This window comes from Anneissia japonica, unplaced genomic scaffold, assembly GCF_011630105.1.
Source record: "Anneissia japonica isolate Jap-2015-1 unplaced genomic scaffold, ASM1163010v1 scaffold287793_len260017_cov185, whole genome shotgun sequence".
NCBI lineage: Eukaryota > Metazoa > Echinodermata > Crinoidea > Comatulida > Comatulidae > Anneissia > Anneissia japonica.
In genome coordinates this window covers 237,862-258,446 of record NW_022693789.1, presented here as the reverse complement: position 1 = coordinate 258,446, position 20,585 = coordinate 237,862, and the positions used below count along the sequence as shown (strand labels likewise).

General features: G+C 34.5%; 2 protein-coding genes across 5 annotated transcripts in view; one reads left to right on the top strand and one right to left on the bottom strand.

Moving 5' to 3' along the window:
* Window positions 1-694: 694 nt before the first annotated feature.
* On the top strand, window positions 695-17,917 carry LOC117100942 (N-acetylglutamate synthase, mitochondrial-like; the record flags this gene model as incomplete). Its single annotated transcript, XM_033240788.1, is given in 10 exon segments — window positions 695-1,168; window positions 2,795-2,917; window positions 3,893-4,006; window positions 4,817-4,998; window positions 8,621-8,783; window positions 10,051-10,231; window positions 11,325-11,418; window positions 12,722-12,884; window positions 13,791-13,885; window positions 14,390-17,917. Coding segments are annotated over 10 exon segments (1,605 nt in total). The 3' UTR covers window positions 14,577-17,917.
* Window positions 17,918-18,560: 643 nt separating this feature from the next.
* LOC117100941 (myosin-7-like) overlaps window positions 18,561-20,585 on the bottom strand; it is a 31,169-nt gene continuing 29,144 nt past the window's right edge. For all 4 annotated transcript variants that reach the window (XM_033240784.1, XM_033240785.1, XM_033240786.1 and 1 more), the window contains one exon: window positions 18,561-20,406. In XM_033240784.1, coding sequence (XP_033096675.1) covers window positions 20,274-20,406 — 133 coding nt within the window. In that variant the 3' untranslated portion in view covers window positions 18,561-20,273. The remainder of the gene's footprint in view (window positions 20,407-20,585) is intronic.

Genomic DNA, 20,585 nt, shown 5'->3' with positions numbered 1-20,585 from the left:
TTATGCCATGTAATGAGCCCCCTTCAGTAGAAATTTGGGAAATGTATGCAAAACTTAGTAAGGTTAAAAGTAATACTGTAAGTCACTGGTCCAGATAAAAGCCCTGCCAAACTTATAAAAGAATTTTGGGTTGGAATTTGCCACGCCTATTCGCGTTATTTTTACCGTTCCCTAAGAGAGGGATATGTCCCTCAAATTCGGAAAGATGCCAATGTTATGCTTATATTAAAAGAAACTCCCGCATCCATCGATAAACTTCGACCTATTTCCCCTCACTTCTCAACTGTAAAGTTTGTGAAGTTTTCAAACTTGCAATATGCCATATTTTTTATATTTTATATTTAATAATTAATTTTATTTGCAATCTGTTCAGGCAGTTAATTCTTTTCTTTTAATGTTCAATAATTATCAATAAATTTTGAAAAATAACAAATTTTTTCCCATGGCTTGGCCTGTTGTACAATATTTAAATTAGTAATTGTATTTTGTGTATTAAATTGTATTGTTGCTTTTGATTGTAAGGTCTTTTTATTGTATTGAAACTTGATTGTGAATCTGATGCAGTTCTTCTCTTTGCTGTCAAATCAAATATGAATAAATTGAATTCAATTCAATTAGTATTATGCAGTATTATTATGCTCAAAGGTCTGCAATGTTTGTAATTTAAACTGCTTTCTCTTCGCAGGAACAGTCAACTTTAGCTTTATAAGGATTTCTACTATCAACATCTCCAATGCAATTATTGGCAGTTCGCAAGGCGGGTTTTTGGCATCGCCGGATGCATTGTCTTCTATTTGTGCAACAGTAAGAAGCAATGAACGCTAAGCCAGTACTTTAAGTTATTCATCAATTTCAAGCCCACACAATGTCACAAATTCTTGCAAAAATGCCGCAAATTATATGCAAGTGCTTCAAAATGATGCCTCTGTCTCCTGCTACTAATAATTGTTTTATCAGAACTTACCTTACTATATGCAGACCACATAAATATTTGTTACCAGGAGTAGATGTGACTAAAGAAAGGACAGTTTTATTACAGCCAAAGTCTCGAGGTTTTATTATATATTGGCAACGTTGGAAAAGTGATTTTCTACAAACACTTCCAAAAATAAGTCAGGCAAATTTCGGGTCAAAAATAAACCATGATCTTAGGCGGTTTTTAGAGGAGGTATGTTGACTTTTTTTTTTATAGACTTTTCTTTTTTATAAATAAAGTTTGGTTTCTTTCCAATTTGGGCTGTGTGAGATTTAAATGCCTTACTGTCCTTTCTGCTTGTGTTGTTGGACCCTCCTGTATGATGTGAAATGTTTGTTTAATTGTGTACTATTTTGTTGATTGGTCCCTTCTGCTACAGTACAGTACAGCCCATAAATAATGGACATTTTAGACGCGTCGGACGCATCCTGAATACATGGATGGCGCCAGGATTTCCCCGATGGGCCTCCGACGTCCCCGGTGATAAAAAGTGGGTGTGATCGGGCGTCGTCCAAATCACTCGAAAGCGCTACAGGTGACGAAGCCCCGAAAAATATGACAATTTAGGGGTTTTTAAAGGCTTAAATCGATTTTAGAGTCTACTAATTTGTAGAAAATACTTATACATTCTATTTCTCCCCAACGAATTGTGGTTTTTCTCCATGGGGGGGGGGCCAGCTTTCCCTGACTGGGTGGCCCCCCCACTGGCGCCACCCCTGTCTGAATACGCCTAAAATCTGTACGCGTCTAGACTGACTGTTCATTTATTAACATTGATCAACACAGACAAACTACATACAAATTAACGGAAGTCGTAATCAAACAGTGTCCTACACTACTATGGGAACCTACGTGGTGGCAACAAGCCAAAATTGCAGTTGCCCATGGTGATCAACAAACATGCAATCTTTGTAATGTACTGCTGATGCTGTATTCAGTGGCGGTGCCAGCCGGGAGGAGGTGGGGCAGTCGGACCAAAAAAAAAAAAAATAGGCCTAGTTTTCCCATCCCAGCCATTTCCGGCCATCTAAAAGTCCCAGTTTTAAACAAAATTCTTGTTTTGGGAGGGAGGGGACACCCCCTCCTATACCCACCCCCGGCAGATTCCCCCCCCCCCATAAATTATATCCTAGAGCTGCCACTGGCTGTATTGTCTGCTGCTGTTGCTGTTTTTGTCGATTGTTCCCTTCTGCTACTGTTGTGTCTGTTACTGTTTCAGCTGCTATTGCTGGTGCTGTTGTTCTGATTTGCTAAATTTCTGTTAACGTTGCTGCTGTTACAGTACTTTTCTTGCTGCTGTTTGTTGTTTTTTTACCGTAGTTGCTGCTTTTGCTGTTGATTGGATGCAATATGAAAACCAATATTTTCTACCATTGCATTTGTTATTTATGCACTAAATGACCCAGCTATTCTCAGCATGCAGTATGACCTACTTTTACAGCATAGGGCATTGCAATGTATCTCTGACTGATAGCAACACAAACGGAACATGAAATTTATCATGTCTGAAGTGTATGTCCAATTACATCAGAATTTACCTCCAGTCAAGTTTTAGTAAGCTTAGTAAAGTAATGGGTAATATAAAATTTACTGTCATTTTTTAATGCAGCATCACAATAGGTTAATGAGATACAGATTTTTGGGTATTTAAAAACTAGGGGGATTTTTGGATATTTAAAAACTGGGGGAGAAAAGGGGCGAACCACCCTTTTTCCACCTTTAAAAAAAACTTATGGTTGAATTGTGACTGAAAATTATTCCTTAGGATTTCATTTTAGAAAACCTAATTGACATTCTCACAACTTGTTTGTCTCTTAGATTGGAACGGATCCAAAGGAGGCCCGCTATTGGTTGAAGCAGTTTCAAAACATTGAGCAGATGCCATCCAAGATCTTTGCAGTTGTTCAAGTCCATCAAGATATATTTCAGCAACCTAAGATGGCAAGATTCGTGTTTACATTTGTTTTGTTAGATTCCAACATCTTTGGTTCACAAATTACGGTTCATGCTCCTGGACCCTATAATTCTTTGATTGTTTTATTTCTTCATGTTTTCAATTACAGGATTAATTTACAGTACTTAAATTATCAATTATTAATATGAAATTATAATTATTATTATAATTTTTTTACATGGAAAATAGTAAAATATATATGCTAAATATACATAAAGTTAGCTTGATGATAATTTGTGTGGTTAACCTCACAATCATTCATGTTTTCATGTACCTTACTGATTTTCAGCCCTGGAACGTTGTTGAATCAGTCAAGGCTTGTCCAGTAAAGAATCAAAATATTTTATGTTATCACTTTTAGTAAGGACCCAATTTCAGGGGTCGCAAGACTCCTGGAAGTTGTGGCCTACACATCTCAGCTGTTCCACATCTAGCGGCTCATGCATAACTGTGAAGTCTGCTACACACCAGCAGGTTTCAGCTAACCTTGTATACCCGCCAGCGGGGTGGGGGCCCATCGGGGAGAAATCCCAATTATCCGGGTAGAAAATAAATATATTTTTGTTCTGAGAGATTTTGAGCCTCACTCGACCATGCTTACTTACACTCTTATCAGGGACATCATTCCCCCTCCCCCTCGTCGGGCAAACCATTTAGACATTGTGAGAAAAGTATGCACTTTTGTACATTCTCATTGAGAATGTGTAGGTTTGGTCTCACAATTTTGCTCACCACCACAAAAGGCAGAATTTGCTCACAAGAGATTCTGATTTGAATTTGTTTTGTTTGTTAGTTTAAGTTTTAATGGAGTCACATTAATTAAAATCTTGATTCTTTTCTCTCTTTTTTTTACAGCAATTCTATTTTATAGAATAAAGTTGAAATTAGGTCTCTTTTTTAAACAGAAAAATAGATATAATTATTTTATAAATATTATTTATAATAATCATTTTTCATTTCAGCTTGAAGCCCTGAGTTCCAATCTGTCTTTCCTTTTTCGCAATGACATGATCTCACTAATAGTTCATGGTGCCACATTTTCTGAGAATGTTCAACCTACTCCAGATGAACTGAGGGTAATTCTAAAAAATTGATTATTAAATCAATGTACATAATGTTAATAAATTGTTATAATTAAAAATAATAATGATGACAATACTAAATTGTGATAATGGTGTTAATGATCACTGATAGCTTTGGTGGTTATGATCATAATTCTAAAATATCGATTATTAAATCAATGTACATTATGTTAATAAATGGTTATAATTAAAACTTAATAATAATGATGACGATACTAAATTTTGATAATGGTATTGATGATCACTGGTAGCATTGTTGGTAATAATCATAGTCATTTTATGATCAGATGATTATGATGGTGATCATGAGTTGATGAAAAGGGTAAATTCCTAATTTCTGAATATTCCAAGGGATGTTTGCATCAGGAAACTTAATATTTCTTCCCAGCTTGATATGTATTGCACCAAGTACTCAGTACATCCCCCAGTACTTCATTCATGCATAACTGGGAATACTCGGAGAGTGTAGGAAGTTTAACATTGTTTACTGTTTTCCAAATACCATGTCCAAAATTCGAAGTAATTTGAGAGTACTGTACCTGTAGGTGTGAAAAGCATTATATAATTCCCTAACTTTATTATTTATAGGAAAGTACATAAGAGTCTGCTAAAGTCTCAAGAGAGCATGTTTTAGCACATTGTCACCCTTATATTTTCATTATATTTCAGCCCTGGCAGTCTCTTAATATTACTGTTGTTATTTTCTTAGCCCTTAACAATTAGTGGCTTGTTACAGAGTAAAAAAAGACGTCAATATTTGTAAAGTATTGTAACATAAAACTCCAGAATATTTGTTTACTGTAGGCAAGTCGACGGCAAGTTAACCAAGAGACGATGACAATGGTGAACTTTCTACACGCAAGTGGAACACCAGCCCATCCGTTGTTTTCAGGCAGCAACGTCCTAAAAGCCGATCCGGCCAGTGATGGCAGCATGATGGGGAAAGTTGTAAGCGTCAATACAGAGCCATTAGAATGGTGTTTAGGGTGAGAACTTTTCAGCATATTTTTTTGATGGGCCTATATATGGGCCAGATGATGTCATATTACTCCCAAACATGGGCATATCATTTTTGTCACATAGATTTTGATAGTGTAGAGAGAGCTTTGTAATGCAACACGTTTTATTTTATTTCATACAAGGTGTCTCAATATTAGATAAAATAAAACATGTTTGATTTTATCTAACAGAGACATTTCATTAAGATTGATTATTATGTTTAATTAATTTGTTTATTTATGCTTTATTTAGTAGAGAGAGAAACCCTTCCAGCTGGACCTGGAATGCCAGCTAATATTCAGGGACCCTCTCGAAAATTTAGTTGAAATTAATACAAACAACATATGAGAAATAAAAAATAAATAAAATGACAAGGAATTACATTTAAAATACAATAGATTGCAATAAAAATAATTAACAATGATGACCAAAGAAATTATTTTAATATTTAAAATATGCACACAGTATTATTTGTATATATATAATACCTTGTCATTGACCGAAAGGTCCACTGATTAATCTCAGATAAGAAAGTATAATACATACTCCAAGTATTTAAATACATGCCATCGAGATCTAAGAAAATATAAGTCCATCACGCACCACTACTGACATTTTGACCCAGCCAGTGTAGATGATCTGAGCAGGGGCCGATCCAGGATTTCTGAAATGAGAGAGCACCAGTTTCTCAGAATAGTGCAAAGGAGCACTAGCTTGGGAATGATTAGTAGATGCCTGGAGATATGTGTTCAGTTAATCTATGTTACAAAATATTCAAACCTTTTGTTTCTGTATTCCATTTTGTATATTTTGTTAAAAAAAAAAAAAATTGCAGTGGTAATATGTGGGAATCCCCTTCCCTATTATAAATGTAGGTTGTTTGCACCAAGTTTTAGAAATATCTTAACTTTATCCCCAGATCTAGGCCAGGCCCCAAGCATCAACATTTGTTTCTTATTTATACTTAGCTTTGGAGTTCAAGAAAGCAAAATAATAGTGCATAAATTCTCTAACAAATCAAATGTACACCCCTAAGTGATGTGATATATATTATGGATATAAAATGCTGTTTTAGTTAATGAGAGGGGCATGTGCTGCAGTGAATTCTTGACGCATTGATTTGTTTTCACTGCATTTTATTTTTCACGGCAATGAAAATCTTTCAAATATTTGTAGGCCTATTGTACAGTAATTCAATCTGGCACTGACAAAACAAGTTTTCCTCAGATGGGCAACTCCAGGCGTATGCTTCTAAACGTCTACTGTCACTGGATGTTGTGTTTTCCAAAATTAATTCCGCAAAAACAATGCAAATAAGGATACCACAAGCGTTTCCACTAGTGACGTATCTAAGAGTCATGTGTGGGGAGATGTTCTGATAGGGGTACATGAAGGTGAAGTTGGGGCTGGTGATTTAGTGAGGTAGCGTGACCTCGCAAAATAGGGTGATATAAGGTGATTTTTAAGTACTTGAGCAAACATTTCCAGTTAGGGGTTACTGGGTAAAGATCTTATTTTTTTGGGGGGGGGGGGGGGGGGGTGTGAGGCTGTGTACGTCTCTTTTCTCCACTAACTCTTTCCATTCGTGATAGTGGAAAATTACAAAATATTTCTATTTAAAGTAATTCAACCCGTCTTGTCTTCTATTTTATTTCTTTCATTATGGGCTCATCTTTGTATTAGAACTCCCAGAACTAGTGAATTAATCTTCTCAGCTTCAGTAGGATACTGTATATCAAAATGTGGTGAATTCACCCTTCAGCCAATGATCTTTGGCATCTTTTCTGTTACCAGCTTATGACTAAAGATTAGGTCATTGAATGGCTAGTAACACTGGCTTTAGTTGATGGATTTAATAGTGACTCCAGCTTTGTATTCACTAAATACTTTGCAGGAACATTGACTAACAATAGCAAGGACAACTGTTGCTATTGTTCTAATATTTATCAAACTGGCAGCACTTAAGAGGCTTATTTAAACTTTTGATACATGCTCTTTCATGCGCACAGTAAAGAAGTGCACTGTTCTCTAAGGTCTCTAAAAAGCCAGGTTCCGCAGTGATAAAGTCGTACAAACAAATGAATATTCAAAAATCTGTATCTTATTAACCGTTCCTGAGTTTTTGGTCAAACATAACTTCAGGTTTTAAGAAAATTCATTTGTATAACAAAATATTTTTTCCTTCAGAAGCCTGGCTTAAAATACTGCCTGTTCAAAGTCCTTTTTCTACTACTCATTAATCATTAAAAATAACGATATAGATAAGGTAGGCAGTAACTCAAAAACCCCCAAAGCTTTCCTTAAACTAATTCCTCGATGCTTAAAGAAATGACCTCCTTCAGGTGATTGCACCTACCACTGGAAGATATTCACTTTATAAACAAAAGTTTGTTAACCTATGATGTTCTTGTTTATATCTATTTCAACAGGGCTACCCAAGCTCTTTTATAAAATTACAATTTTATTATGAATAATATTTATTGATAGGAATGATGATGCCTGACGTATTATACTGAATGATGATAGTACGTCCCCAGATACTTGTGAAAAAAAGTCTTGAAAATAATACGGGTGGGATTCGAAAACCCACGGCCTCCAGAAAGTAGCCTGTTGTCTTAACCACTAAACCACCGAGTTTGCGCTTAGTGATTGGTGTTGAATCTGACCCCTAAGTAGCAGCAGGTACTATGCTATTACAACGGTGTTTGCATCGGAAGATTGATGTGTTATTGCATCCCACCCGAACAACTTGCAATATTATTTTTTACAAGTATTTAGAAAAGTAATAAGCATTCAGGTAGGGAATAATATTTTTGAGGTCTTACCGCAAAATGAGTCTCATGGTTAGAAAATCAAAAATTGAGTTTATACAGTATTATATTTGGGTAAATCACATATAAGCTTTAATTTGGTCTTTGATTTTTTTATTATTATTATTCTCAGTATTTCTTTATTCTTTAAACAATATAAAAAAAACATACATTTCATAAAATATAGCAGCTCAGCGATGCATCAACATCACAAGTTGAATTGCATTTCATGGTAACATCAATTGTTCAGAGAAAATCGAATCCGTCAAACAGAAACAAAACATCAGAAAAAGAAAGAAAGTGCGCCGCTTAAAGATTACAATCATTAACAAGCTTCACCATGACTGCTCGCGTGGCGCACCGTATTACAAACAATGTTACGAAGCTTTTCAGCAGATCGTGCTTTTCAGCAGAAAAGTAGATCCAGAGATGTGAGCATTTAAAGTTTAGGAGTACAGTATGAGAACCAAGTTTTGAGAAGGTTGGCCTCAAATATAAACTAACCTGTACAAAATAATAGGACTAGAGTTACAGAATAAGTGTAGAGAACACTGTTTTAAATTCACTTAGAAGTATACAATCATAAAATATAAGTATCAAGTTATTCAAAAACATTAATATCAAAATTTTGGTTTTGACCTATTTTGATGAATAGCTAAATATGATTTTACCAACAATGCATCTCATTTTGTGGAAAAGACCTTACATTTATTGATTAAATATTCAATTAATGAATACCTCAGTACATAAAATGTTAATTTATAAATTTAAGCAATTATTATTTGTGTTTGTGTTGTAGGAGTGGGCATATGCCAGTGATCAGTTCAGTCGGTGAAACGTCAAGTTCTCAGCTAGTCAGCATAGATGTCCATCAAGCTACCACTGAGATTGCGAAGGCAGTACAACCGCTGAAGGTGCTATTCCTGAATAATCATGGCGGAATTACGAATAATAGGGGACACGTAAGTTGATCAATTACTGCATGCTCTTGTAGAGTATAGGCCTGCTGTACTTTAGGATGTTCCACTCATGTCCAGGGTCAAATCCATATAATGTTGGTGGAGTGAATTTGTTTGCTTAGTGATTACAGTAGTATGCTTGCCTCAAAATCCTGTATTCCTGCATTCAAATCCTGCATTATTGATGGAGCAGTGGCGTAACAACCAGTAATGAGGCCCTAGGGCAAGAAATTGTTGGCGCTTCATTACAGTAAAGTATTTGCTCACAAAGTGTCATGAAAGAAGCCGTGGGGACATTACTTGAGTGGAACCCATTTATGCATACAGTATAAGGGAAAAACGCCTGTAGACCAAGTTCTGTTATCACACAAAATAGAAATTTATGTATCGTACATCCTTACATCGTGATGCATGCATTGGTTTGGCCTACTTTAAAGTTATACTTTATCATTAAAGCTCCCCCATTACAAAACAAGATAAAATCAGTTACTTGCAAGTTAAAACTCGGAGTTACACTGTATTAATTTTTTGAGTCTTTTGGGTCTTTCTACTGGACTGAAATGTCAAGGCTCTGTAGAAGCATTCTTGTATTAGTAACAGGGCCCCTTTGGACTGGGAGAGGCCATACATGTTATGCCACTGTGATGGAGGAAATCTGTAGCTCGGTGGTTAAGATGCTTGCCTTCTAATGCCAGTGTCTGGAGTTCAAATCCTGCTAATACCCAAGGATATTTGTTCTTTAGTAAAAACAACTCTGCTCCCTAAACCTTATAATGAGACTTAGTCTATTTCGTGAATACTTACCTGGATAACCGACTAATTGCCATTGTTCCCAAAACGGAACACCCCTTCGAAAAAAAAAAAAAAAAAGAAAATCGACCCTTCGAAAAAAAAAAAAAAAAAAAAAAAAAAAAAAAAAATAATAATAATATATAATGAGACTTAGTTTATCTCATGAAATTCCACGCTGTTAGATTAGAATGAAATGAATATTGGAAATTAAAAATAAATATTTTGAAAATGCTATACATTCTATTTTTTTCAATTGAATTTGTACGTGTATGTATTTTAATCTCCACATATTTTTGTAATCTTAAAAAATGGAGTTGTTTTTAATCATAAGAACAAATTCTGCTGGCCCAGGATTTGAACCCAAGACCCTGCAATTAGAAGCAAGCAACTTAATGACCAATTTACAGCTCCACTTGTAATAGACTTCTTGTAATAGACTACTTAATATAATTTTTTCTTGTATCTTGATTCAATTCAGGTGATTGGTGAAATTTTGATTCCTGGTGATCTTGAGAAGCTGATGAAGGAAGCTTGGTATACAAAAGCAATAGAAAACAAAGTTGATACTATGGTAACGCTGCTGGAACAACTTCCATCAACGTCTAGTGTCGTCATCACATCTGCTACTACACTCCTCACAGAGTTATTTACCCGACATGGTAAAGATTTTTATTATTTTATAATATATTATTTTTTATACTGGAATAACACTTTTATAATGGTACCATAACTTGTGAGACAGTACTTCGGCCATTAAATAATTCTTATGGTACCACCAAACTATCTGTGAAAGGAATGTGTTTTATTTTGTAATAAATAATAATAATAATAATAATAATAATAATAATAATAATAATAATAATAATAATAATAATAAATAATAATAATAATGATAACTAGTGTTAACTCGGACTTAAGGGGAATATTTTTTGTGTTATTTTTCCCTTAACGTCAATGTTATTTTCCCCTTAATGTCATTTTTTTAATTGTTCTCTAATTTCTCCATTGTCTAATTTCCCCTTTAAGGCAGGTTTTAGTAACATAATAATAATATTAAAATAATAATAATAATAATGATAATGATAATTATGATAATAATAATAATGATAATAATAATAATAATAATAATAATAATAATTAAAATAATAATAATAATACTTTATTTTGACCTCATACAAAATGACTTTGGACATTTTGGCTGCGCCCCTGGGAACTCATGACAGCCCCATCGCCAGGGCTGGAAAAAATGCGCGAGCACATGACCAGCAGTCGGAGGCATCATGAATGTCCCAGAGGCATTTTTTGGAGGAAAAAAAAAAATATAATAATAACTGTTGGGCTATATGATGTATAGATAATATTTGATACTGTATTCATTTCAATTTAATGTCGGCGGCACAATTTTTTTTTCCAGGCCCGCACATTGTAGCGCTACCCGACTTAACTACAACATGTAACGGATACATACATTACGGATACATACATATTTCTCATCTAATCGTAACTCTCAATATGAAGGTTATTCAAGGAGCCGATCAGATCAGACTCCAATTAAAACTTGATGCTGGCCGGGTTTGAATCGTGCTTTTTTGTATGAAAAGCAGAAACGGTACCTCTCAGCCGACTGCTCAGCTCTTTTTTGTTTTCAATTCTTTTCTTTTCTATTTTCACTCAACCCAAAGTTGAGCAGGGTTAAACATGGGAAACTCCTATAATAATTTGTAATAATGTTCCGGTTTTTTCATCTTTTAGGCGCTGGCACGCTATTCAAGAAGACTGATCCAATCCTTGAAATGACGAATCTAAATGATGTAAATATTTCCCGATTAGGCGATCTAATGACAAGGTATTTAAAATAGCTTTCTAAACTGTCTTCAGAAAGTCCAACCTTCCCATACTGGTTGTTGATGACAATATTATATAACACACATATATATATATATCTGTCTCTTATACACAGTGTTTCAGAGAAAATGGCCAAAACATGCTGAAATGTCAAATTTTTAAAAATCTATTTTATTGCGCTAAGCTAATCTTTATATATCCATACATCATGCTATGCTGATATTTTCACCATTTTCAATGTTAACACAACACTTTTCAAGGATTTGATGATAGTTTCTGCATGAGAAATGCCCTAAATCATAAACTTTGAATGCTGATTTCTCATATATTGTTCTTTTAACAGCTGTATGTTTAAACGCTTGTAACTTCATAAGGAAATGTTGGATTTGAATGATTTTTTTACCATTTTAAAGCTATTATTTTACTCTCTAACACTGTATTAATAACTCAAAAACGATTTTTGTGACGAGTGACTGGTTTGGCTTGTCTTTGCCACAATTGCATTTTCATGACACTATCTCATAACAGTCAATGGCCAGGGCATATTACATGAAAAACAGCATTGTCCACACCATAATAAAGTTTAATGTTATAAATATATTCGATTTACTTATATACAGTTGTATAGTATTTTACAGTAGTTTTGTAGTTATGGAAAGTTAGTACAGTTAAGCCTAATATTCAATTCATAATGGCCCCGAAACCATGACTCAGAAATACCGGGATGCTGTCCGGTATAGTAGTTTACCTTGTTTAGTAGTTTAAGTCATAACAATCACAATCTCAATTTTTAAGCCCCGAAGTGAACATGTATCTACCATGAAGCGCCTCTTTACGGCTGCTAGGTAGTCACGGACCACGCCCATATGCAATTCAGCACATTGACGATGCAAGTTATGGGTTATTCTCCTGCCTTTACCTTCACCTTTACCCTTTAAGATGTCATATCAGATCCAGATATTGGCAAATATTTGTCCCATTAAGTGTGTACAAAGCATTAGGTTTTGAGTTTGTCAGTGATACACATCACTATTAAATAGGCAGTGACTATTGTTACACCAGTATTGAACACATTTCTTATTCTGATTGGATGCTATTATTTGTTTTGGAATGAATAGGACAATATTAACATCATGTTTTGATTAAATCCTGATAACAACCAAAAACAAATCCAACACATTTACATCTCTAGGTGAGAAAACTTGATTATAGAGCATAAGAATTTGCAGATGGTCCACTTCGCTATGGATGAATCACCCACATTAAATATTATTTAAAATAGATATTTTGTTTTTAATTCACAGGGCTTTTGGTAGGCCTCTAAAGGATGAGTATTTGCGGGACATATCTTCCAGATTGAACACCATCTACATATCAGAAAGCTACGATGCTGCAGCTGTTATAACCAACGAGGGCGACACAAATGTTCCTTACTTGGATAAGTTTGTCATCAGCACCCAATCTCAGGTATGTATGTTGTCACTATCTGTGATGTTGACAATGTCGTAATATGATGATGGTAATAGCATAATCATTATTGTCATTCTTTTATTTGTAGATTTTTTGCCCAAAACTCCTCAATCTTCTTCTTATCAAGTCCATGTACAAAACTAAATTTTACCCAGCCATAGCTGGACACACTTCTTTGCCCTGTGAGCAATACTAAATTTTACCCAGCCATAGCTGGACACACTTCTTTGCCCTGTGAGCAATACTAAATTTTACCCAGCCATAGCTGGACACACTTCTTTGCCCTGTGAGCGATAGATGATGCGACGCGTTTACTGATTTTCGGTGGAGTCTGAACGGAACGGGTCGTCCTAAAAAACGATCTGTTGCATGCATGTTGTGCCGTTGTGTTTTACATAGAATAGCGTGCCCGGCTTAATGGTGCAACTATCCTCAAGTATCATACTTTGCATGAAACAATCAACCGATGTTTTGAATTTATTGTGTGCAGTCTATCTAAAAAAAGATAATTTGAGTAGTATCTTTGTGCGTGTGCCAATGATCTGCCAGAGCATTTGAAATTTCCCTGATATTTGTTTTTTTTTTTAATTTTCAAACTGTTCTATTTTTATTTTGTATATTCTATGTGGTTTATGGACCTTTCTGCTAAAGCCCTCCCTTTGCATTTTGCTGCTCATAAGTCCCATAAATCAACAGTGTACAGTATACTCAAAGATGTACATCTTGTTTGACAACACGTGTTTGAGACATGCATACTCTTGTCCATGTTCTGATTGCTCAACTAATTGACCAATCAGAACAAGGTCCATTGTCATTAATTAAAAAGAACCATATTGCTTTATATTGCCATATTTGTCAAAAAAAATTATTTTGTTTTGAATTTATTTAATAATTTTTTGCTAGGGAGAGGGAACAAGTGACATGCTGTGGGATGTGATACGAGCAAAGTTCAATCAACTCTTCTGGAGGTCTCAACATTCCAATAAAATCAACCCATGGTAAGTTGCAACTATATATATTATCAATTGGTAAATCAACCATGATTTATTTTTCGCTGAACACTGCTCTCAAATAAGTGCAGTGGTGTTTACTTGATTGTTTACAATAATTTATTTTTTAGAGACTTCTTGATGCTATCTCTAAATTGAGTGGTAAATCTAATGTGTATTATACTTCATACAAAAAAGTACATTATATTTTGTGTAAAATGTATACAGTTGAACTTGTCGAATCCGAAGTGACTTAAATAAAATTTGACTTACAGATCATTACAGTAATTAATGGGAAACACAACAATTTGGCATGTAAAGTAAGATCGACTTAGAAATTATTCAAGTTAGGTCAACTTATGCAAGTTTAACTGCAGTACAAAAAAGTACATTATATTTTGTGTAAAATACTTAATACAAAACTAAATAAAATACTTATATCAAAAAAGTACATTATATTTAAACAACATAAACATTGTTGATTATTTATTTTTTTCATTGACTTTTTTGTAGGTATTTTAAACGATGTGAAGGGAGTTGGAGTAACAGCAAATGGACAGTGTTTTGGTACGGTATCAACGACCCTAAGCTCTCATATACTCTGGTTGACTATGCAGTCAGGTTAAAGACATCCTTCATTGAAGCTAATGATTCCTCCTCGATTCTACCACCCAAGATGGAATCAAGTTCAAACGTGTGATTGATCGACAAAAAATTGGGCAATATTTTCTCTAGTTTTATTATTTTTAATATTATTATTTAGATATTCTTTTTTTATGAAGTCTACAAAAAATTGGTAATGGTTAAACTATAATTGGTAGTATTTATTTAGTCACAAGTTTGGTTTCCCCTTACATATTTATGAAATGTTTTATGGTATTGGTTTTATGGTATTTCTTATGGTTTGATACTTTTACATATTTACACACTATTCCCAGTCTTTCTTCTAGGATACCAGCTTTGCCCTCTAATTTCCAGCATTTCATCTGAGTGCCTTATCCTAAATGTTCCTTTCTGGACTTGTCTTGGTTTCCAACCTTTTGTCAGTGGATTCTTCAACTGTGAAATTCCAAGCCTTCCCCCTAGGTTTCCAGGCTTTGGGTTACTGGCTACTGCTAGAATTTTATTATCAAAGTCCTGAGGCCTTAGGCTTGTGGTTAGTTACTTCCACAGTAGTGTTCCCCTACTGTTTAATTGAACTTAGTTGTATTTGGTCAGTGTGTGTGACTGGTGTGTGGCAAGTAAATGCACTAAAAACATTTAGCTGTTTAGCTGGAATTTTTTTCAGTGTTAGCTCAGGTTTAGTTTCATCATTTCTTCGTCCAAATGTTTGTAGAGTATTTAATACATATTATTTTTAGTAACACATTTTTAGTAACTGCTTGCCCTAAACTAGAGACTTGAATATTTTTTAATATGAATATTATACTGGACCTACTAATATAATTATATATATATGGAATATATTTTAGGTATGTATTATATAAATACTATGTAACATATATGACATGAAATTGTGGTTTTTTTTCCCAAATTTTTGAAGTGTATATATTGTACTTATTCAAGATTTATTTTCTATAGTGTATGTTTTTTAAATAGTTTTTACAACAAAGCTGAGAAGTTTTCCTGTTGTGAGTACAATAACCTGGGGTAAAAAAACTGGCAATTTTCTTTGATCGTAAATCACCCTATAAATTTCTAAAAAGTCAATGTATAAATGGTCAATGATTTAGAAAAAGTGGAAAAGTTGAAGACAGCAGCTGAATAAGCTAAGTATATTTATGATGAGGCTTTGTACTTGAAAATTGGAGTGGACTTTCAGAGGCCTAGCATTTCACTCTACGTAGTTACCATCATGGATTAAATGAACGATAACACTAAATTACTAACAAGCACAAAGAACACGAAATGTTTATATTAAAAAGAAGTCTAAGTCTTAAAAAGCTATTTCAGTGCTTACATATACAGTAATTACTGTAATTTGCAAGTTCGTATCTTTGTCTACCGGCGATATCCGCTGCGTGGTGCTCCATTTGTACCTAGCCAGCAGCTCAGGTTAGGCCCCTGAAAGTCCCCCAGTGAGTTGTGAGACGTTGGCGGCATGGACATACACCAGTTTTTTTGTCAAAGAAAATTTTATAATCTGGACAGAGGTTTATGTAGTATATATTTTATCATTTGGTAGGCATTTTAAAATCATCCTTTTTAATTTTACAATTTTATGATTACTTTTATTATTATTCAAGTTGGTTAACAAATTATTTCATTTTTTCATAAGCTATAAAAAGTTAAACCAAAACATTGGTAAAGTTAGATATTAATCATTTTTTTAAAGATGTACTGTCTGTCATGAGCTAAAAAGATTGAAAAATTCAATTCCATATTTGAACTCCTTAATTTGTATATTTAAGTATGTTATTAATTTGCAATTAAGAATTTTAATGAGAAAATTAACGGATAATTTAATAATACCTATGCTGTATTCTGTTGCATAGATTCTTAAATTGGCTGGTAATCAACTTAAGGATTTTTGTTGGATGGCATAAAGGGTAAAAGGTAGAAAGTATTTCTGGAACTATCTTGAAAACATTGATGTTGTTGAAAATCTATTATTTACATTCAGAACAAAGGAAGTTTACAAAATATGTATAAGAACAATTAAAGTAATGCTTCCCCTTTAATGAAATAAAGTTTTGATACATGTGCTAAAGATACAGTGACTACAATAAGATCTGAAGAACCTCAAGCATAATACAGTTATATTGAAAATAAACTTTGGTAATGTTAAATTGAATATTTAATGATATGTGGTAGTACTTAAAACCCCTCAAACATTTATTTAAACACTGAATTGCTCATTTGAAGACCTCAAGTAAGTTAATTTCCAATGCAGCAAAATTTTAAACAATATACACTAGTACCAAAATCACTAATATGTCTAAGAGGTCCAACTGCCCTGGTTTTGTATGCAGGTAATGAAACGTTAAAAATAGTACTACCACAATATAGGGGTACCTTTTACATTCTTTTGAAGGACGCCCTCTAGTTCGTGGTAGTAATTTCTTTTAGATAGGAACTGCATTCAAAGGAAACTCAGTCGGACATCTTGCATTCTATACTCTTTGTTTATACCAAGAATGGACGTTCCGTTAAGCTCCTTGGATATTGCTGCTGAAGTTCCACAAAAAAAAAAAACAAAAAAAAAAACAGCTTAAATGTACTCTGTTCTAATGGTTAGTTGTTAAATTTGATTGACACTCAAAAAAAAAAAATTATGTAAATTTATGGTTTACATAATAATGAATGTATACATGTTATGTGTTTTACACTGCCAATTGCATTGGTATTTAATACTTCAAAACCTTGCAATATAGATATTTTTTGTTGGGTATGGTGCTATTACAAGTGTAGAGAAATAATCTAAAACAATAAATAACCTTTTGACTAGTCTTCCCCATAAATATATTTGGTATGAATGTATGACAATGCATCAAAATATAATAGAGATTTCACAGCATATCATCAACCTGTCGGCTGTTCCGCTGAATGGTGCAAATGGTCTATACGCTACCTCATTTTGAACATACAAAATTTATGGAGAAATAAAAGGAACAATTATGTCCTCACTCAGTGTGGCAGTCTGGGGAAATGTTTCCCATTGGGCAAGCATATACCACATCATCGGATACCACTTGTGGACATCAGACTAAAAGTATTAATTTGCCGATTGAACAAAATTTGTCATTGCCATTTTCTCTGAGCACATCCTAAATGATAAAAAAAAAAACTTGTTCGACCCCTTGTTGGACCGAAAAGTTAGGCTTCTTTGACACATCTGATTTGTGGACCCCACCACTTTTTTGGCCTTATACAGTAATACTTACTTTTTGTTATTTTGTAACATGCAGCTGAACTTTTCTGTACAGCGTCTGAACATGTCACTGTAGAACCTCTCTATTATTTATTACATGGATAATGTTCTGATGGTAAAAGGAGGTTTATTAACAAACATCAATAAAGTTTGGTTTAGCGTTTTATATACATAGTGTGTCCTGTTCTTTTTTAATAGAATTGTGTGTTTTAAGCCGGGAAGATGCTGTATGGGGAAATTTACAGAATTAAATTTAACCGTTGAATATTTCTAACTCAGACTTCGTAAATACATTATAGTGTTTACTTGATTTTGACAGATCTAGGGAGTGGCCAAAGGGGCACTTGTGCCCTTGGTCACTGCCGAAATATCTAACAGTGTGAAATCATTTTAGCTGAGATTAAATGGATAAAACTCATTTTAAAACTTGGGGCTTCCAAGGGCAGAGGTCTCTTCCCCATATGGACCATATACAGTATTGGACTGACACCACAGATTTTATGGAAGAAAACTTCAGATGGTTGGAAATAACACTCCTTGTATGTAAAAAAAAAAAAAATCAATAATGTAATAGTACATTACAAACCAAATAATCAATAGCAGCTTAATCTTGTATCTTTAATGAAAAATGTTTTTGTGATATAAAAATAAATTGTCTGTCATATTTTAAAATTTAAGTTACACTATTATCAACATTGCATATGTTACAATTTTACTGTACACTAAATTTGATATAGCTGAGATTCCAAAATAAATTTGAACTCCACTGGTGATAATTAAAGATGATGATACATATTTGAAAAAAAATATGTCTCCTTAGGAATTCGAACCAAAGACCTTCAATTACTGTTTAGATACGCTACCAACTGAGCTATGAGGCCATGTGGTATACACCCCTTAGTGATTCGAACCCAAGACCTTCAATTACCGTTTAGATACGCTACCAACTGAGCTATGACGCCATGTGGTATACACCCTTGCATTTTCCCATTAGGACACATTCTTTTTCAAGGTACTGCATAGTATGCAATGAAGTAAATAACTTTATAATACAATTCAACATTGCACAAATTTCAAACATGAAGGTGTGGTACATAGCATTAACATGGCAGGGTCAACATCCACCTCAGCCACACCATAGGCACCCAAAATGGCACACTCCGATTGGCTCCTTCCACATATGGAGGTCCAGGGTTATTGATGGGATTGTGGATGCCCACTCCGCTGGAACTGCCACTGCATACTATTCAGCTAGCTTCAATATAGATTTGAAAGGGCCAGCAGCAGCTGGGACACATAGCCCAGTTGTCGACGAGTCTCGTAAAAAATCTGTCTCCGGAGGGGGGGGGGGGAATTAATGTTTTTCTGAACAAGCTTCGGCTGCTCTGTGTGTCATATTTGTGGATCTAGAGGTGCAACAACCTACATGTTTTCAACTCAGCTCCAATCATGGTCGTACTGAGGTGGATGTGGCTAATCAGAGGACCAAAAGGGCAATTTTGGGCCATCCTATACCACAGGGTTGTGGTATAGGATAGGTTGTTGGAGGGCCAAGTAAATTTTTTGATTTAACACGTAAGGGTACCACATCCAAGCTTTTACGTTTTCAATAGGTTTCAAAAACCTCAATGCACTGCTTTTATACCACTTTATGCTCAGTTTTAATACAGTACTGTTGATCAGTTTTGGGCTGTAAAAAACAAGGTCTCTAGCCAAATATGGTTGGCAGGCTGCACACATAGTAGGGGTTTTTAATTCATTGCCGAGGGCTGCACTTTGCCCATCTGTGCTATACAGCACAGATGGGCAATCCCCAAGAACACAACCAGGGATTTTATTCCAGGACCCTGACCAAGGTTCTACATGGTCCCTTGGTTCGAACTCCTTTTGGACCCCTTGCCAGCAAAATTCTGGAGCCATCCTCAGAATGGATGTGATGCTCTATTATGTGAAGAATTCATTTAGTCATTAAGCACAAGGTCTGAACCAGGGCTCTGGGATTAGAAGGCAAGCATCTTAAATACCAAACCACAGCTCTAATCCTGTTATAGTATTAAACATTTTTATCTATTGTATTTTAATTGTTATTTTACCTTGTGTTTCTGTATTGCCAGAGGAAAACAAATTTCCAGCTGTTTTATTGGACAATAAAAGTTATGTTATCATATTGAGTTATCTTGTACATAGTATATTTAATTTGCTTATTTTTCCAGGTTGATCTATTGGCTGCATACAGTATTCATTTTTGTTCATCATATTTCAATTTTTTTCTACAAAAGCCATCAAAGGCTATTATCTAAAACAACTGTTGATTGGTGAAGTGATTGGTGCAGTGATTGGTGCAACCTTACATCCTCTCGCTCACTGAATGGCAACAGCCAGTGTTATTTTTATGTTTCATTAAGTTTCATTCTACAGTCAATGCTACCAAATAATGAATAAACACTGGATTTGTCCTCTGGTGTGTATATATAATTGTAAAACAAATGAACATAATAGCTTTATTAGTGTGCATGAGAGAGACGGTCACTTCTTAAAGTTTGTAATTGGAGGAAACAGAGTTGCTAGTGGCGGAACAGATGGACTTTGTGACATCCGCGATGGCTGCCGTGAAGGGTTCTCCTTAGTAAAGTCTCCCATTCCCAATCGTTTCAACACTCTGTAAACAAAACCAAATCTTTTTTCATTTTAAATTTGCACCATCTTTTAGTCTAGGATTTAAACCCATCTTCAAATAGTAAGTTATTTTTGTTATTATATAGTGCCTTTCCATTAGGTTGTAGAAGCGGTTGGCGCATCGGTTGTGGCTTGGACTCCCAACCTCGAGGTCGGGGGTTC